At 42.9% G+C, this 16,803-nt stretch overlaps 1 protein-coding gene and 1 pseudogene across 1 annotated transcript in view; both read left to right on the top strand.

Annotated features, from left to right (window-relative positions):
- LOC138464926 (extracellular calcium-sensing receptor-like) overlaps positions 1-3,775 on the top strand; it is a 178,291-nt gene extending 174,516 nt beyond the window's left edge. The window contains exon 11 of the mRNA XM_069607219.1: positions 3,731-3,775. Within this exon, the coding sequence (XP_069463320.1) occupies positions 3,731-3,775 (45 nt within the window). The remainder of the gene's footprint in view (positions 1-3,730) is intronic.
- Positions 3,776-7,512: 3,737 nt separating this feature from the next.
- The window catches only part of LOC138464760 (vomeronasal type-2 receptor 26-like), a 36,742-nt pseudogene continuing 27,451 nt past the window's right edge, over positions 7,513-16,803 (top strand).

The raw sequence follows: 16,803 nt of genomic DNA, 5'->3' as shown, positions 1-16,803 counted from the left end.
CGTAGGCAAGTCAGCGGGTACATGCAGCCTCGTCGGGTGAGGCATCCTATGAAACTAATTTGAATTCCTTAAAAGGCACCGTAGAGAAATGCGGCTGGGGGATGACTCCAACCCCTGCCAATTCTAGTCTTCAAAGTAGACATTGCCAACTTTTGGCAAGACATATTTTGCCTGAATCCTTGCGTTTGATTCTGGCAATACAGAATGCTTTGCCAAAAGGGAAGCAGCTACGTTTTCACGCTGTAATACTGGCTTCTACCCCGAAATCACAAGATACTCTGCAGAGATGTCCTTATTCTGCACTGTTTGATGTGCGTAGACAGAGTTTCCCTAAGGACTCCTTTGTATTTGGTTTGTGCCAGGTGAACTCCTTCCTTTCTAAGTAGGGTCGGGGGAAAGATAAAGGGTTTACCAATGGTAATGAGGATCAAAACCAGTGGGATGATAACATAGGCGAGACCTTGTTGCATAACCTACATAAATATTTGGAACTGAACTTGTCGATGGAAAGCAGGCATGCCTTTCAGGAGATTACTGACTTAGAACTTGTCACTGGATGTGAAATGGCCAATTCACCAGCTCCCATATTGGCGGACCGAATAACAAGAAGTGAAGAGGGCCAACCTGTCGAATTGAAGAGGCCGGGCCACTCGGCCAGCGAACCGTCTATCGATCATGAGCTTGCAACAGGATCACAGGGGTCTTCCGGGAGTCAGGTACCAACTTGGTGCTGCCCCAAGATGATCAGTGGGAGCACTTATCCTGGGGTGTTGCACAAAGCCCAAGAAGCAATCTACAAAAGGTGGTGAATGCGGAAATTGCTATCTGTTAGGCAGAATCCTATGCAGTACCATTTGGGAACACCACACACAATTAAGACTACAAGTGACAGTACAAATTCACCTTTGGTACAAGCCTGTACTACACAGTAAAGTGGTAGCGATGGCTGAGCAGCCAGACTTATCTCAAGAGTAAAGTGAGCAGTATCAATAGTTACACAAAGGACAGCAATTACTATGGTTCAAACAAACACTCACTCAAGGTTTTTGAGTAAAAGAATATACATTTATTTACATATCAGTTAAAAAACAATTCACCAAAGTAAAGCAGTAGAAAAATCACACTCTTAATACACTACACCACACCTAATTGATTCTGGACAAGTTAAGCTCAAAATTAAGTGTGAGCAAAATGGCACTCCAGCAATTTAAACGGGAGGCAAAGACAAGGTTAGACAAAAGTTGAGCAGCACCAACAAGTAAGTAAGCAGGGCAATCTAGGAAAAGTAACTACAGTGAGGAAATCAAATCAAGAGGCCTGGGCCAAAGTCAATGGACCAAAGTCTTTGCAGAGGATCACAAAGTTCAGGGTAGTTCACGGTTAAGTCTTTGCCAAGAGTTCAGAACGAAGTTGGTCAGACAAAAAGTTACTTTAAATAATAGAGAAGGACGCGCCCTCGGATTGGTGAAAGGTATCAAACACTTTCACCGTGGTTGGACGAAACGAACAACCGGATTTGAACAGTACCTTAAATGAAGAAGAAGGCTGTAGCTGAGACAGACGTTCCTGGCAGGTCCTGCAGGCTCAAGGTCCTGAAGCACCTGTCGGACTGACACGAAGTAGGAAGACTGGAGGGTCCTGCACTGACCAGGGAAGAAACCAGCAGCAGAGCAAAGCAACGAATAAAAGGTGCGCTACTTAAAACCCAAGCAGGGTCCGGTCCTTCTGGCTATCCGGTTCACTGTAGCTGTGCACAGCAAATTCGACCAGAGGAGGGAGGCCTGGCTTGCAGTTTGGTGAACTGGTTGGTACCACCAGCTCAAGGGGAGAAGATTCCTTGCAGATCTTCCCTGTCATCGAAATTTGGAGATTCGGACTCGCAGCAGGGCTTCACAGGGAGGTTCAGTTGTGGTAGAGGTCCTCTTCTGTCAGCTTCTCTTCGGTTCTCTCGATCCAGTGGCAACTCTGCCTTCTCAGTTCCAGAGACCTGCTTTCTATGCAGTTTTCCCTCATTCACACAGCCTGGCTGTCAATCACACAGCAGGATGGCTGTACCAGCGGGACATTCACCACAGCCAATCATACAGAGTACGACATGGGTCTCCAAGGAGACTAATAAAGTCAATGGCAACATTACATGCTCTGGGAGACAGTAGTCAGTCCCAGAAAATGGAGTTTAAAGTCGGAAGTCTGAAAAAGACAACCCTGTGTCACTGCACTAAAGGTGCTGTATAATACACAGTAAAAAGATGATGCCTATGGAGTAGGTGAGGGTCCACAGTCTATGAACACAAAAATGTTAAACACACACAGCAAAACACATGTAAGAGTGGGAAAAATGGCTCACACTCTTACCAGGTGAAAAAAAATAATCCTAGAAATCCAGCAAAGCTGCTGAGGGACTCAGTAGGTAAGGGAAATTAGCCATTCTGGCGAATTCTCCCTAACACTCGCCCCCTCCTCAGACTAAGGGACAGGAGGATTTAATCCGCTCCTGGTTGAATCTCTTCACTCTAGTCGGTTATAAACATCCTAGAGAGACATCAGCATTTTGGCGGTGACATCCTGCCCTGTGCTCAATGGTGAAATCAAACCCTTGCAGGCAGATTGCCCATCTTAGAAGTTTTGGGTTCACCCCTTTCATTTGCATTAACCATCTCAAGGGTTGGTGGTCTGCTGAATCACAAAAGTAGATCTATACAAGTATGGTCTAAACTTCTTCAGAGACCACACATTCACGCTCTATGGTTGCCCACCTTGTTTCTGGTTCCTTCAGTTTCCTACTGATGAAGCAAATGGGGTTCTCCCTACCTTTCTCATCCAGTTGACTAAGGACTGCACCTATACCTCTATTGGATGCATGTGTCTGCACAATGAAGGGTTGGTGATAATCAGGAGCTCTTAGGACTGGAGCTTGACAAAGGGCTTTCTTCAGGTTTTCAAAGGCTTGAGTGCACTCCTCATTCCATCTAACCTTTTTAGGGAATGTTGGAGAGGAGATCACATTCAAAGGAGAAGCTATAGTCCTATAGTTCTCTATGAAATTCCAGTAGTACGCAGTTTGACCTAGGAAGGCTCTCACTTTGGTTTGAGTAGTAGGGGTGGCCCAGTTTTGTACAGCTTGTACTTTGCTAGGAAATGGCCTTATTTCACCTCCTCCTACCTCATGACCAAGGTAGACCACTTTGCTCTGACCAATTTGACATTTGCTCGTCTTTATGGTCAGGTGTGCCTGCTCAAGAGCCTGCAAAACATATCCTAAGTGATCAACATGTTTTTTTCCAAGTAGGGCTTAACACTGCAATGTCATCCAAGTATGCCATGCAGAAGTACTCCATCCCATTTAGAACTTGATTGACCATCTTTTGGAATGTAGCAGGTGCATTTTTGAATCCAAAAGGCATAACCTTAAACTGGTAGAGGCCTGCTGGGGTTGAAAATGCAGTTTTATCCTTGGCATAGTCTGTCATGGCTATTTGCCAATAGTCTGACGTCAGATCATATGTACTAAGGTACTTGGCTGGGCATCAGTCTTAGTGACTGCATTTAGAGGTCTATAGTCCACACAGAATCTCGACTCATTGGATCCTGCCTTTGGTATTAGAACAACTGGACTAGACCATGGACTTGTAGAGGGCTCTATAACCCCGAGATCAAGCATCTTGTTGACCTCTCCTTTGATGTGGGATCTCACATGTTCTGACATTTCTGTAACCTCTGCTTTTCACAGGTAAACAGTCACAGTGAGAATATCATGCTGGCCCCAAGGGGTTAGGCCTGGGGAAAGTTCTTTCCGTCCGACTGCGGTGAAAATGCTTGAAATCTTTCACCTCTCCGCAGGCTTGTCCTTCTCTTCTCCTTTACATAACGTTTCCTCCGTTCCTCGGGTCGGGTAAATTACTCTTTCCACAGAGGGTCCGCAAATGCGAAGGAAAACCCTCCAGCATCGACGCATGCTGAACCAGTGGACGACTTTGAAAGCAGCAACAGGCGAAAAGGTAGGCAAATCTACTGGGCGAGCGCTCCACGCCCCCTTAATGCTACCTGCAGCTTCACCAACTGCTTTGTCATTATCGATGTTTCCTCATCTGTGCCCACGGTTGGCGGCTCCACCATCCCAAGCCTCACGATTGAACCGCAATCTGAGGAACAAATTGACTTAGCCGTGAGTCCGCTGATAAACCAAATTCATTATCCTCGCCATGAAAAGTGTGATAACGATAACACGCACAAAACCTCTGCTGAATCCTCATCGGTTCACGAGGGGTTCCCGTCTGTTAGTGACTTTGCTTTGCACTCACCTGATGTATCCTATGCTCTCCTTGAGTCGAACACAGGTTCTTTCCAAGGCAGACCAGTAGACAAAATTACCCGTTTCTATCCCGTCCTCCATTCAAATAAACTGTTCCTCTGAAAAGGTCTCAGTACTCCCTTCATTATCATGTACTGCAAAGCCAAATACATCCACACAAAACATTAAGGCTCTCCTTGAAAAAAGACCATTATCATTTTTAGTCAGCGATGAGTAGCTTCTGAAGATCTCGAATGTCGATGGGACCCATTTGACTCTTCATCATGCTACGTCCTTCAATCCCTCAGCTAAAAAGATGAGCCCGATTCCAAATATTGCTTCAAAATGTTTATCCTCAGTAAATGGTTTGCAATGTCAGACAGCCATGCCAATGACACGCGAAGAATCAACTTTAGACCACCAGCAATGTTCTCAGGTGCTCTCGAGAACTTCACTTTCAGTGTCTAAAGTTTCTCTGAAATCTACTGTCACGCTTGATAAGCAAAACCTAATGTGGGAACATGAATGTGCTTCTTCTATCCTCACTGCAATCTGTCCACAATTGACTGCAAGTGAAGCTCTACCAAAGTCCTTCCGTGGCGGAAGCTTGTCGGAACGTGTCCCTGAGTCTACTGAATCTGGGAATGACAGCGCTCTCGCTTGTCAAGCTCCCAAGCGACTTGAGCCCTGTTCTAAAGACATTCGGGGAGCGCTCATGAATGACCCTACGCTCATGGGTGCCTCTGGTAGCCTTCTCAGTCCACACTCCACCCACAATATTCTGGACTCAAGTTCCATTGCACGGGGCCGTCGACTTCAACGCATAGTCGAGCTTAAATATAAAACTAGATTGCCGACAACAACGGCGAATGATAAAACAATCCCGAATGCAAGTACGCCCCATGCAAAGCCTATCCACCCACTGGATGATGCTATTGCTTTACCCCATATGAGGAATACATCTTTTACAAACTCTCGTTTCAATTTGGATAGCTCACATTCTTTGTTGATGGGCCACGAGCCAGGTTTGCTTCCTCTGAACATTTCTGTTGAAGCTCTTTCTCAGATTCATAACAACATTTTAGCTGATCCTCCGGTTGCTCTTGCGCCCTTTACAAAATTGCTTGAATCATTAAATGGGACAATATCTGATCAAGGAGTAGCACTGTCAAACATGGAAATGAAGTTAGACAAACTAGATCGCTTCACCGGCTTCTTACAAGATCAGATGGAGAAGGATGCTGAAAATTCAATGAGGTGGCAAGAGAGGCTAAGTGACCTGGCGGCTCGGCACCGCTGCCAAAATGACTCATTAATTGAAGAACTCTTAGAAGCGGTAAAATGGATGTGAAAGAACGCCACTGATGCTCAAAGACATGTACCTACCAAAGTCCAACCCCTCTCAATCTGCTACTCCTGCTGTTCCAATTCCAATGCGAGACGCAGAAATTGCAACGCAGTTACCTAAGAAAGCTGCCAAACGTTGACGCGTAGATTTTGGTTCTAACAGTGTACCCAGTTCTACTTCCGTCGATTTATGCAATCTGTCAACATATTCAATAAGACTGATGACTACGTAGATGGGTCTCCTGCGGCTAAAGAAGTCGAGTCATCTCACTCTTCTCAAGTGAGATTTTCACCTGCTAATGAAAGAAATAGCCAATCCGGGAGTGTGGAAATACGAAAGGCGTAAATCCCAGGAAGGACAAATTCTCGACCCTCACCTCCAGGATAAATCCAAAACAAACACTGAATCAGAGGAAACCTAGTATTCATTATTCAACCAGAGTACATGGGACTCCAAATCCTTAAAATAGTTGTCCCTGGAAACTTCGGCTACAAAACATCCACTCAGATGAGAATTAAACCGAGGAAATGTCTTAAAACTATTTGCCTGCATTCCACAACTCCGATCAATATCATCAGACGATATCAAGATCGTGGAGTACACTACTGAACTGACCTCTGATCAAGTATTACTTCACATATCATCTGTTGCAGTGAAAAAGCTCTTACTTCAAGCAACGGAAGATCTCCTGTTGTATGGATTTACTCTCACTGTGGAACCTGACACTGAGTCCCATGCTACAAATTCATCGAAAATCTCAAACAGCGATGATCCTCGAAGTGTCGACCGGCGATCTGCCTTGCGATAATCCTTATCTCTTCCGCAGGCAAACAACCAGACCTCAAAACATCAGGCCGGCAATGGACGAAGTAGATACGTGAGCAAACTAGCAAATGGTTCCCGAAAATAACAATGAGTGAATATCCCACACTGTGAGCTAACTCTGCTCTCATGGAACACTCGATGATTCACTCATTTGTTCAATGACTTTACTGAACCTCTTGAGGATGTATTCGTAATCTGTCTTCAGGAAACATGGCTCTGTGATCCACCGACCCGTGATGGTTTCATTACTCTCATAAATTCAGCCAGGAAAAATACCAAGGGAAATCCTTTTGCAGGCCTAATAACGCTATTGAAAATCTAAAATTGGTGGACACTTTTGACTTCCACTAATCCAAATCTGTGTGTCCAAAGTACTTTGATACAAATAACATTGGCAAAAAACAAGTCTAACTTACTTATAATCAACGGATATTGGAATCCTGTAATGATTTCTGCAACGTCGTTCATAGACACTGTAACAACTTTAATCGATGATACTTTTCTCAATTACAACAATCTATCTGTTTTGGTATGTGGCGACATCAACTGTAGTTGGTTCAAATATGATCTACATATATAGACAAATATACGGTTGTTAGACAACGTAGTTGTCCCAAGAGGCTGAGCCTGGTCTTGTGCCCTTTCTCACCAAAGTTGTCAGATGGTTAATGGATCCATAAAAGGTGATCAACCCTCCAGACCAACGTGGCATGGCATGCAAAGACATAATACTCTTGATTACATCTGGGCTTCCGACAACTTTTTTCCAAATTTGGTTTCCCTTAATGTGGTTCAGATGAATTATAGTGACCATGACATGTTACGGCATGTTTGGATACAAGAAGGATGTGTTTCGCCTGAAAAATATTCTCCAAACCTGTCAATAAATGCTTCAGGCAACAGGCTTTCAACAACTGGCCCTTTAGTTACAAACCTAACGCATAGATTCTTCGAATCACAGAATGTGAAGTATACACCATTGCTGGCAGATTTCATCCTGTAAGTTACTAATTCGCAAACAGTAGGGCACATTCCAAAAGATGTACGCATGATTAAGAAACGACAGACCGACCAAGATGTTAAATTAATGAAAATTAAAGAACAGCGACAGCTTTACCGTAATTGGGTGAGATCCTACCTGATTCTAATTGATCAAAATCATGCAGAAACTATGCTAAAATTATTAATCACTAAAAACACACATGAAATCTGGGAAATCCTGAATCAGGGCAACACAAAATCTTTATGTCCTATCTCAAATTAAATCTGTTGTGACACTTGGCGTGAATATTTCATCTCGATCTACGGAAAGCCTAAGGTTACTCTAAATGTGACCCCAGTTCCTTCAGTAATTGCTTGGGATATCAAACCTTCGTCCCAAGAGCTCAAATTCTTCATTGGAAAGCTCAAGAATTCGAGAGCTGCCAGTCCGGACCAAATTTCAAACCTAATGCTAAAAAACACAAAGTCCATTGGGCCAAATTTATTTAAGGCTTATTCCTGAAGATCTCGATTAGCAGGAAAACACCTACCTCATGGTCTAAAGCAATAGTGGTTCCAATTTACAAGAAGGGCAGTAGAGCAGATCCTGCAAACTATCGGCCTATTGCCATTCTTGATACAATAGGGAAAATATTTGGTTCCCTTTTACGTCAAAGATTGGTCCATTGGGCATTCAAGGCCGGCAAATTTGACTGTCGTCAAACTGGCTTCACGACCCAAGTAGGCATGGATGTAAATCTTATCCTACTAACAATCCTGAAATTAACAGCCTTGGAGTCCAAGAAAAAAGTTTTCTTTGCTTTCGTCGATCTGTGACAAGCATTTGAAGCAATTAATCATCAGAAATTATGGGCCAAATTACGATCATGGAACTGTCCAGAACAGCTGTTAGACCCAATTATCGCCTTACACACCAAGACGACAATTCAAATAAGATTGAATTCTCAAGGTGATCTTACTCCACCGATAAAGACTCATAAAGGGGTAAAACAGGGTTGCCCACTTGCAGCGGACCTTTTCAAATTATTGCTTGCTGATCCTCCAGAGTGGTTAGATGCAGTCCACTGCTTTCCACCAAAAATCAACGAAACACAATTAATATGCTGACGACATTGTGTTAATTGACCAAACACAGATTGGGCTACAGCGTCTTGTGCAGAGGCTAAATGAATATCTGATTGTAAATGACCTGTCCTTAAACACTGAAAAAACCAAGATCATGTGTATTGGGCATACCATCTCAAGAAAGGACAAACAATTTAGATGGGTCATTGAAAAAAAGTGTGTAAATACTGTAAAGACAATTCGTTATATGGGAGTTTTGATAAACTATTCCATCTGTGAAGCCGGTTGGTCCTGCGAATTGATAGATAGAACCAACATCGTAGGCTTACAAGGAGCCAAAATCAATAAAGAATATGGAAAATTCTCAATTGCTCCTGTAATGATGTTCTATCTACAGAAGGTAATACCTACACTTACTTTCGGCAGAGAAGCAGGCTGGAATTTAGACCACACCCTCTGGCATAGACGCGAAGGAAAGTTCTGGTGACGTGTACTGGGCCTCCCTAATTACATCTCAATTATCGCCCTGCGATATGAACTAGCATTACATTTATTATATATGACGCTTGTTTGGAAATCACTATCCACCCTGCGAAAAATGTCTCTTTGGATCCAAAATTCCTGCGTAGAAAATGTTCACCATCGAAAATGAATGCCCACATCCATCACTTTTAACATCTTGGGTGAAAAAATTAAAGCGATAATGGTTGATGCAAACATCAGTGAGTCTGATCTCTTGACTCGTCCGCAACATGCCAAAAAAAAGCTAGAGACATGGGACTGGATCGCCACTTATAATGGTCGGTCATCTCTCAAATCAACTTTGCCCCTTTCTCGAAGCATAGTGAAATTGCATCATCAGCCAAACTATCTCATGAACTGCCCCTCACGCCACCATAGGAGCCAGTTCCTAAGATTCCGTTTGAATGCCCTACATACCAAAGAAATGCAATGGATACGGCATAATAGGGAATTCAGTGACAACAAATGTCGGTTCTGTGACACACAGGAGGTTGAATCCCTAAAGTATCTTATAACCGAGTGTCCTATGCTGATTTCTCAACGAGAACTCCATCTGTGCAAATTCAAGCCGTCTTTTTATGATGCTGATGGCTGGTGGGATCTCGTTGTTGCCGGCAGAAATATCAATCTTTCATGCAGCTTAATCAACTTTTTTGACATGATCTTGAAGGCTGTCCAAACCTGAGCTGACTTTTATTATATTTATGATCCTGGCGAGTTCTTGGCTACGGACTGCCATATGAAGAAATTTGATTTGTTTATTTCCACGGAAGAATGACATTTTTGGAAATGTTCTTTCTTTCATTTGTTTTCCTTGAGGTTTTTTTTGAGACGATTTAGTTGTTTTGGAACCCAATATAGACTAAGAATGTTGAATTAATGTAACAAAAGTTTGATATTTTATATTGAACTGAAGTTTTACAATAAAATAAAAAAAAATAAAAAATTCCTGTAATAATTCAATGTGATTCCTGTGGCAAGGTAATGTTTGGCGATTATAGCAGTAATGAGAAAAAAAATTGAAAATGAAGAACTCACTCTGTGTCCACATCCACTTTTCTAAATCCCCCCACTTCTGCCATCACCCTGTTAATTCTCCAATACATGTGATTCATTTATGGTGGCGTATTACTGCATTTCCCCAAATAGCTGAAAACTCTCTCCCTAAAAGGCCCCCCAACACACCCCTAACTCCCCACTGCACATTCGCTCCTCTTCCATCCTCCCCACCAGTAGCCTGTTATTAATATACACCTTTCCTCTTCTAAATACCATTTGAGCACTTTTCATTTTCAGCTTCCCTCGGTATTCCCCCCAGAATCGACCAGATCTAGCACACACAAAAATGCGCCATGAGAGGCAGAAACATTTTTCGAAAGCAGGAGACAGCCCCTTCTCTATCGAATATCTTGAAAAACTAAGTATTGGATTGAAGCTATGGTACTATTGTCTGCCAGGGAAAGTGTCATGTATGGTAGGAGATTAATTTTGAACACATATTGTTATGTTATGTTATTTTGCACTTATATAGCGCCTTATATACCATTGGTATGACTGGTTTTGAAATGCATTTTATGAACGGGATACTTAAATAATATATCTGCTGTCCAGTCTCCTCCCTTGTTTATTTGTCTTAGTCTTTCTCTAACTCATGTTTTATATACTTCATTATTTTCTGAAACTTTTGTATTCTTTGATTTTCTTTGCATAATGTTCTTAGCAGTTGTGCCTATTCACGGGCTGTTACACAGTCTACAATATAAATGTCTTGAGAGGATCGCTCAGGGGCAACGTGGTCGCTTTCCAACAAGACTACGCAGAGCATCACAGGTTTGATTCCTTGGTCCGAGCTTAGAAACCTCTGGGTATCAAGCGCGTTATAAATAACCTCTCACATCATGTGTATAACTGCGTGTGGGGTACATGTTTATTTGCACTATGACTCTACTGTAAATGTTGTGGATTAATACATTTACTTTTTTAATAATAAGAATGTCTAAAGTCATTTTACCTAAAGATGTGTAGACTATCGCTAAAGATGTATCAGTCATGACAAAAGTAAGGAAGCTGGTCGTCAGTCATACTTCTTCATTAAACTGATCATTCAGACTGTCTCGCAAGACACAAACATGGCAATAAGATTGGAGGATCAGTGGCGTAATGGGGCCCCCGCATACCCCACCGTGCGAGGGGCCCCGCTAGCTCATGTTCTGGGAGGGAGCACCACTTGGAGAAAAAAAATGAGAAAAATATGTTTTCAATTATTATTTTTATATTTCTTTTTGAATTCACTCTGCATTTATAAAGAAATAATTTCTGTAACGGATATACTTTTTTTAATCAAGGCAGAGTGACTACAAAAAGAAACTTTCTTTTTGAAGTCTGAGGGCTCCCCCCATGGACACCCCAGGCTGGAGGCCTCCATGTCATGGGGTGGTGGGAACCCTATGACTTCAAAAATAAATCTTTTATTTTTTAAGTCACTCTGCCTTCATAAAGAAATTATTTCAGTTATTGTTCGGTCCTTATCGGAAACCTTTTCTTAATGAAGCCAGAATGACTTCAAAAAGAAACAATTTATTTTTGAAGTAATAGGACTCCCCTCAAACCCATTACGTGTGGGTGTATTTTCAAAGGTTGTACACTTAAATGTGTAGGTGGCTGCCTGTGTGAGTGTATGGTGAAAGAGTGCACACTTAAATGTATGATGGCTGGGTGCGCGTGTGTGTATATGGTGAATGGTGTGTGCCAGTGATCAGGGGCGCAACAAAACTTACATTTCGAGGGGGCTGAACCTTCAAATGTTGGGAGAGGCGCTAACTTCACGGACGTGTGGGAGGGGAAAACCTATTTGTGTGGGGACAATTAACTTCTTTATGCATTTTAATGAGACTATTCTAGTGAAACTTCAATGTTCCAGCATTTAACTCTCTCCTTTAAGTTTGAAAGCACCCACTTATGAACTGCTATGAGAATGAGTGGTCTCCTGTGCCCCCTTACCCTTCCAATAACTCCCCTTGAATGCAAGGACTAAACCCACATCACAATTTAAATTGTCTATAAAATGTGGTGTTTCAATTCAGGTACTAACAGTGAAATGCTTTATGTTAGTAATTGCTGGGCCTTTGTAAACAGCGAAACCCAGGTTCTGTTCAGGCAACTGCTCAGGAGGTCAGCCAGGTTGAGTCAACAAAGCCCAAAATTTCAAGGGGGAGTGCTGAAGCCCAGTAAACTCAATGGTGTTACGCCACTACTTGTGTTTAATGCCTTGAATACATATTGGTAATCGTAATTACTCCTAGCCCTATTCTTCCTCGTCCCTGTCCCTGTACTTTGTGGGATGTTTTAAGCCACTTCTGCTCTGCTATGCTGCAGCACTGTGTTATGAGGGTGCCAGAAATAGCAAAATGGCTGCAAAACCCTTGTGCACGCCAAAATCCCTGAAAATCGCACTTTGCAACGCACAAAAAGATGGCTGCCCAATCTGCCACGCATGTTGTCAGTGGTGGAAAGGAGATCTCACTCCTGGAATATGTCACTGGGATCCACAACAAGTAAAAATGGAGTACAGAAGGAAAAAGCAGTGTTGCTAAATGAAACCCCAAAATCGTGCCTTAAATCCTTTTTTCTTTGATTGCTGAGACTGCAGAATGCCGGTACAAAACACCCTCAAACATCCAAAATTCTTGCTGGGTGCTACAATTCACTTAGTTTAAGAAATCATTGTGAACTTGCAAGGTCCTGAAAAGCTGAAAGCATAAAGGGATTTCCACAGCAAAAGTGGCCTGTCTGTGGATGTTAAAAATAATCTCTGTGCAGCGAAGCACTGCTGAGATGACAGCTGTCAGGAGCCTGCCTGATTAAACTTTAAACATTTATGAACTGAAATCAAATGTTTGCAATCTAAGAGGCCTGTTACTGAGAGTAACCATTTCATAATTGTTTCGATCCCATGGTTTAAAATCTTGAATCAGAATTCACCCAAGCAGTAATTAAAAGGTTTGGAAATGCGGGGTGTGAGGAACATCGTAAATGGCCTCTGCCAATAGCAAACAGGGAGGAGACTGCTTCTGGACTGCAGGGAGACAAAAAGAAGCGGAGACAAATAATCATCTGTGGCTGAACCTTCACAAAGAACAAAGACTTATAATTTGCCAGTGAAAATTGTACAAAATATAAAAGTAACAGATTGGTGAATCTAAATTTTGGCTGCACGTTTCAAGAGGTGGCAAAATCGGGTGACATTTTCTTGAAAGAAGTGGCAGAAAATGTGATTTTACACAAACTGTATTTCTGCTAGAAGTATGAAACTTTATAATTGAACATTGTGTTCCTGATGAAAAGGGCAAAATTATGTGAAAAGCCGAGCTACAGGGTTTTGAGGGATAGCTGCCATATAAAATATGTAATCTGTATATGTGATTCTTATAGTGGTTGCACATGTGTAAATATGTATGGTGCCAAAAGTAGATTTTGTGTTCAAGGGGCTAAGGGTGGATTCTCTGCCTCATAAAATGACACCATAAAAGGACACACTGTTGCTATACTCCTATCAAGGCAGAGAGGAGACTCTGACCCAATCACCTGGCGAAGGGGCGAGCTTAGGATAAACCAGCACACACACCCCTTTATCATAGCATAAATAGAGACAGCTCACCACTCTTAAAGACAGACAGATTCACTCACTATCCAGATACTGGTGGAGCACCCTGCTGAGATGAACTCTACATCTTCCTTGCTCCAGACTCCAGAAACTTAGCAAAGCAGAAACCCGTTGCATAGCTGAACCATTTTCAGCTAGGCCTCAAATTCCAGAACCAGAACCCCACAAGCCTATGGGGAAGTATTAAAATACAGCTCGGCTGCTCTGTACTGCTTGCCTTCTGAAAGAACTATCATCAGAACCAAGAAGGGCTGATCCAATCCAGTCCTGTGCCATGCTGTGACCAGAGTGCATTGCAGATCCAGTCCAGTCCTGTGCCGTGCTATGACCAGAGCGCCTTGCTGATTGCAGATCCAATCCGATGTGCCCAGCTGCCTGTCCTAGAACCAGATCCTATCCCCTGACCAGAATTGACGGTTCCATTTAAAAACATATCCAGTGAGTATCTATAGAAAGAATTGTGTCACTGGCATATGCATTTTGCATAGTCTCTATCCCTATCTTCACCCCATCCTATATTGTATTCAGAACCGTATTGTTAGGAATATTTTTGAATTGTCTGAACTCTCTTTTCAAGTCTCCTATCTTCCTCTGTACTAGTATGGCTAAAACTATCCTTGCGCTGATCTTTTCCCATCTGAAGAAGGCGAGTCCTTAGCAGGCAGTCATTCTGATCAAGTGGCTGTGTTCCTGTGGGGCATTTGTTTTGTTCATAGTCATCCTCTAGTGTAAGCAACCCATTTGTCATTTTAAAAGTGCATTCCTGTTTTCCATTCTTGCGCCTATCTCGAAAAAAGGACCTCCACTAAAACGTCCATAACTCCCTCAGTTTTTGTGCTAGAAACAAACTTCTGCTTGTAGCTAACATCCAAAGCTTTAAATCGCATCTACAACTACATTCCAAATCCATACCGTTCTCCCGTTATCGCGATTATTGCGCAGTGAAAAGTTTGCCGCAAATTACGTTTTTGGGAAATTCTGACATGTGTAAAACGGCTTTTGATTGCTTCCAACTTGAATTTTAAGATTTCAAATAGTTTCTTGGTATTATATCATTGCTTGTGTTTGTGTGCAACTATCCAAAGTGGCTCCCATAAGAATTGATAGTAATTTCAGCATTTTTGACCATATTTGGTGTTTTTGCCCAGTACATTCTAAGATAACTTTAAAAGCCATTCTGACAGATTGATAGTCAATTCCGTTGTTCTCTTGTGTTAGCTGGGGAAAGGGGGATTGATATTTTGTTTGAATTTTGCCATTCCTGAATACCTGCTCTCTACTCCTATCCCTTTGCATTGCCTATTGGGGGGTTGAGGGGTGTGCAGGGGGAACCTCTAACCACAGTGCTATCTGATCTGAACACACACACAAAAGTATTATTTCTGTGCTGAATTGTTTTGCTCACTGTTACTCCTTGTGTATTAAAGAGAACATTCAGTGTTACACCACCAGATTGGTGATTATTGTGTACCCATTAAAACATAGTGTGATTAAATTGTAAATACATAAATAAATATTTTAACTTTGCAAACCAGCCTAATTCCTGGTTCAGTGTGACCGGGGGGGTTCCAGGAGAGGGGCGTAATATGAGTGGTATATCGTTCAGAATAAAGAAGTTTTAGACAAACATAAATAAGGATTTCAGTTGTGCATTACACGCTAGGCATTGACTTGGGTGTGTGCCGGACTGAAATCACTTACAGCTTGTGTATGAGGCAGTACTTGTGTATGAGGCACTCTGCCTCATACACAAGTACTGGGATGAGGTAGAGGTTCATGGAGGTAATGCCTGACTCTTCTACCTGTATTTGTCATTACTCGTAGACCCCCTCTTCCTCATCCCAGTACTTACCTATGAGGCAAGGAGCCTAATATGTAAGCTCTGGGACAAGGAAGAGGGGCGTGAAGGTAATTCTGGGCCAAGGAGTTGATTTTGGAGGTTGGGGTACGGGTGTGAGGGAGAGGGGATGTGTGGGGGTGGGATTGTGCGATAAATCATAATGGTTGTCTATGTGCAGGCTGAGCAGGCATGATGTGTGGTAATAGTGTCTAGAGTCATTATAATGCAGTCAGTCTAGTCATTCCTCAGTTTAGTATGACTTTTTTTTTTACCGTGCATTTCTGATAAAGCAGTCCTGCGAAGTGTAATTACCTGGGTAGACTGGCATTTGGGTACTGCCAGTCTAGCCATTTCTTACTGCGGCATTGTATATTTTTCTGGGCATCTGTTATAAAATGATATGATATAAGTTATTTATAACACGCCTGTATATAAGGGTTTTTAAGTGCGACAAGACAAGGGAGGGAAGACAGAAGGAGGAGAAGACAATCTTACTAAGCCTTGTGTCATTCAGATCGTGCATGTGCGAGAACGAGAAATGCAAGGGGAAAGGGAGGGGGTAAGTGCAAGGAAGAGGGGAGGGGAAAACAGGGCAGTAATGCTCTGAGTAAATGCAGCGCGGCTCTGGGTAGTGCAAGGAGAACAAGGGACTGTAGGGTTACAGTTACAGCCCCTAAGTGCGTGGTAGGCCCGGAGGCAGTACAAGGGTGACTGATCAAGAAAGAGCCTGGATTCAGTGAGACTCTGAGGGTAGCCAAGCAACCAATCGGTACAGCAGACAGGTAGGTCAGCAGGGGAGGCAGAGAGAGAAAGCGGAGGAGAAGAGAAACGTTTTGAGCTGCTTCCGGAACTTCAGGTGGTCCGTTCAAGTTTGAGAGGGGCAGTGAGGCCATTCCAGAGGGACACACCTGCAGATGAGAGATCTACCCCCCACTCTCTGCCTGGAGAAGCGTCTAACCCTTAGAAAGTTGGAGGTAGCTGGGGGAAGGGCTCGAGGAGGAAGGTATTTTGGAAGAGAGCATTGGATGTAGTGTGGGGCTCGACCCAAGAAAGTCTGCCTTGTGGACAATGCAAAGGGTCCTGAACTTAATCCTTGTAGCCACTGGGAGCTAGTGGAGAGATTTCAGGGCTGGAAAGATACAATCCCTGGGCTTGAGGCCAAGGATAAGACTCACAGTCCTGTTCTGGATTAGTTGCAGAGGACGGAGTGTAGAGGAAGACAGATTGAGAAAGAGGTTGTTGCAGTA

The sequence above is a fragment of the Ambystoma mexicanum genome, chromosome 1p (genome assembly GCF_040938575.1).
Source record: "Ambystoma mexicanum isolate Mex_15411 chromosome 1p, UKY_AmexF1_1, whole genome shotgun sequence".
NCBI classification, from domain to species: Eukaryota; Metazoa; Chordata; class Amphibia; order Caudata; family Ambystomatidae; genus Ambystoma; species Ambystoma mexicanum.
The sequence above is the reverse complement of the archived record's forward strand: the minus strand, read 5'-3'. Positions and strand labels throughout refer to the sequence as shown.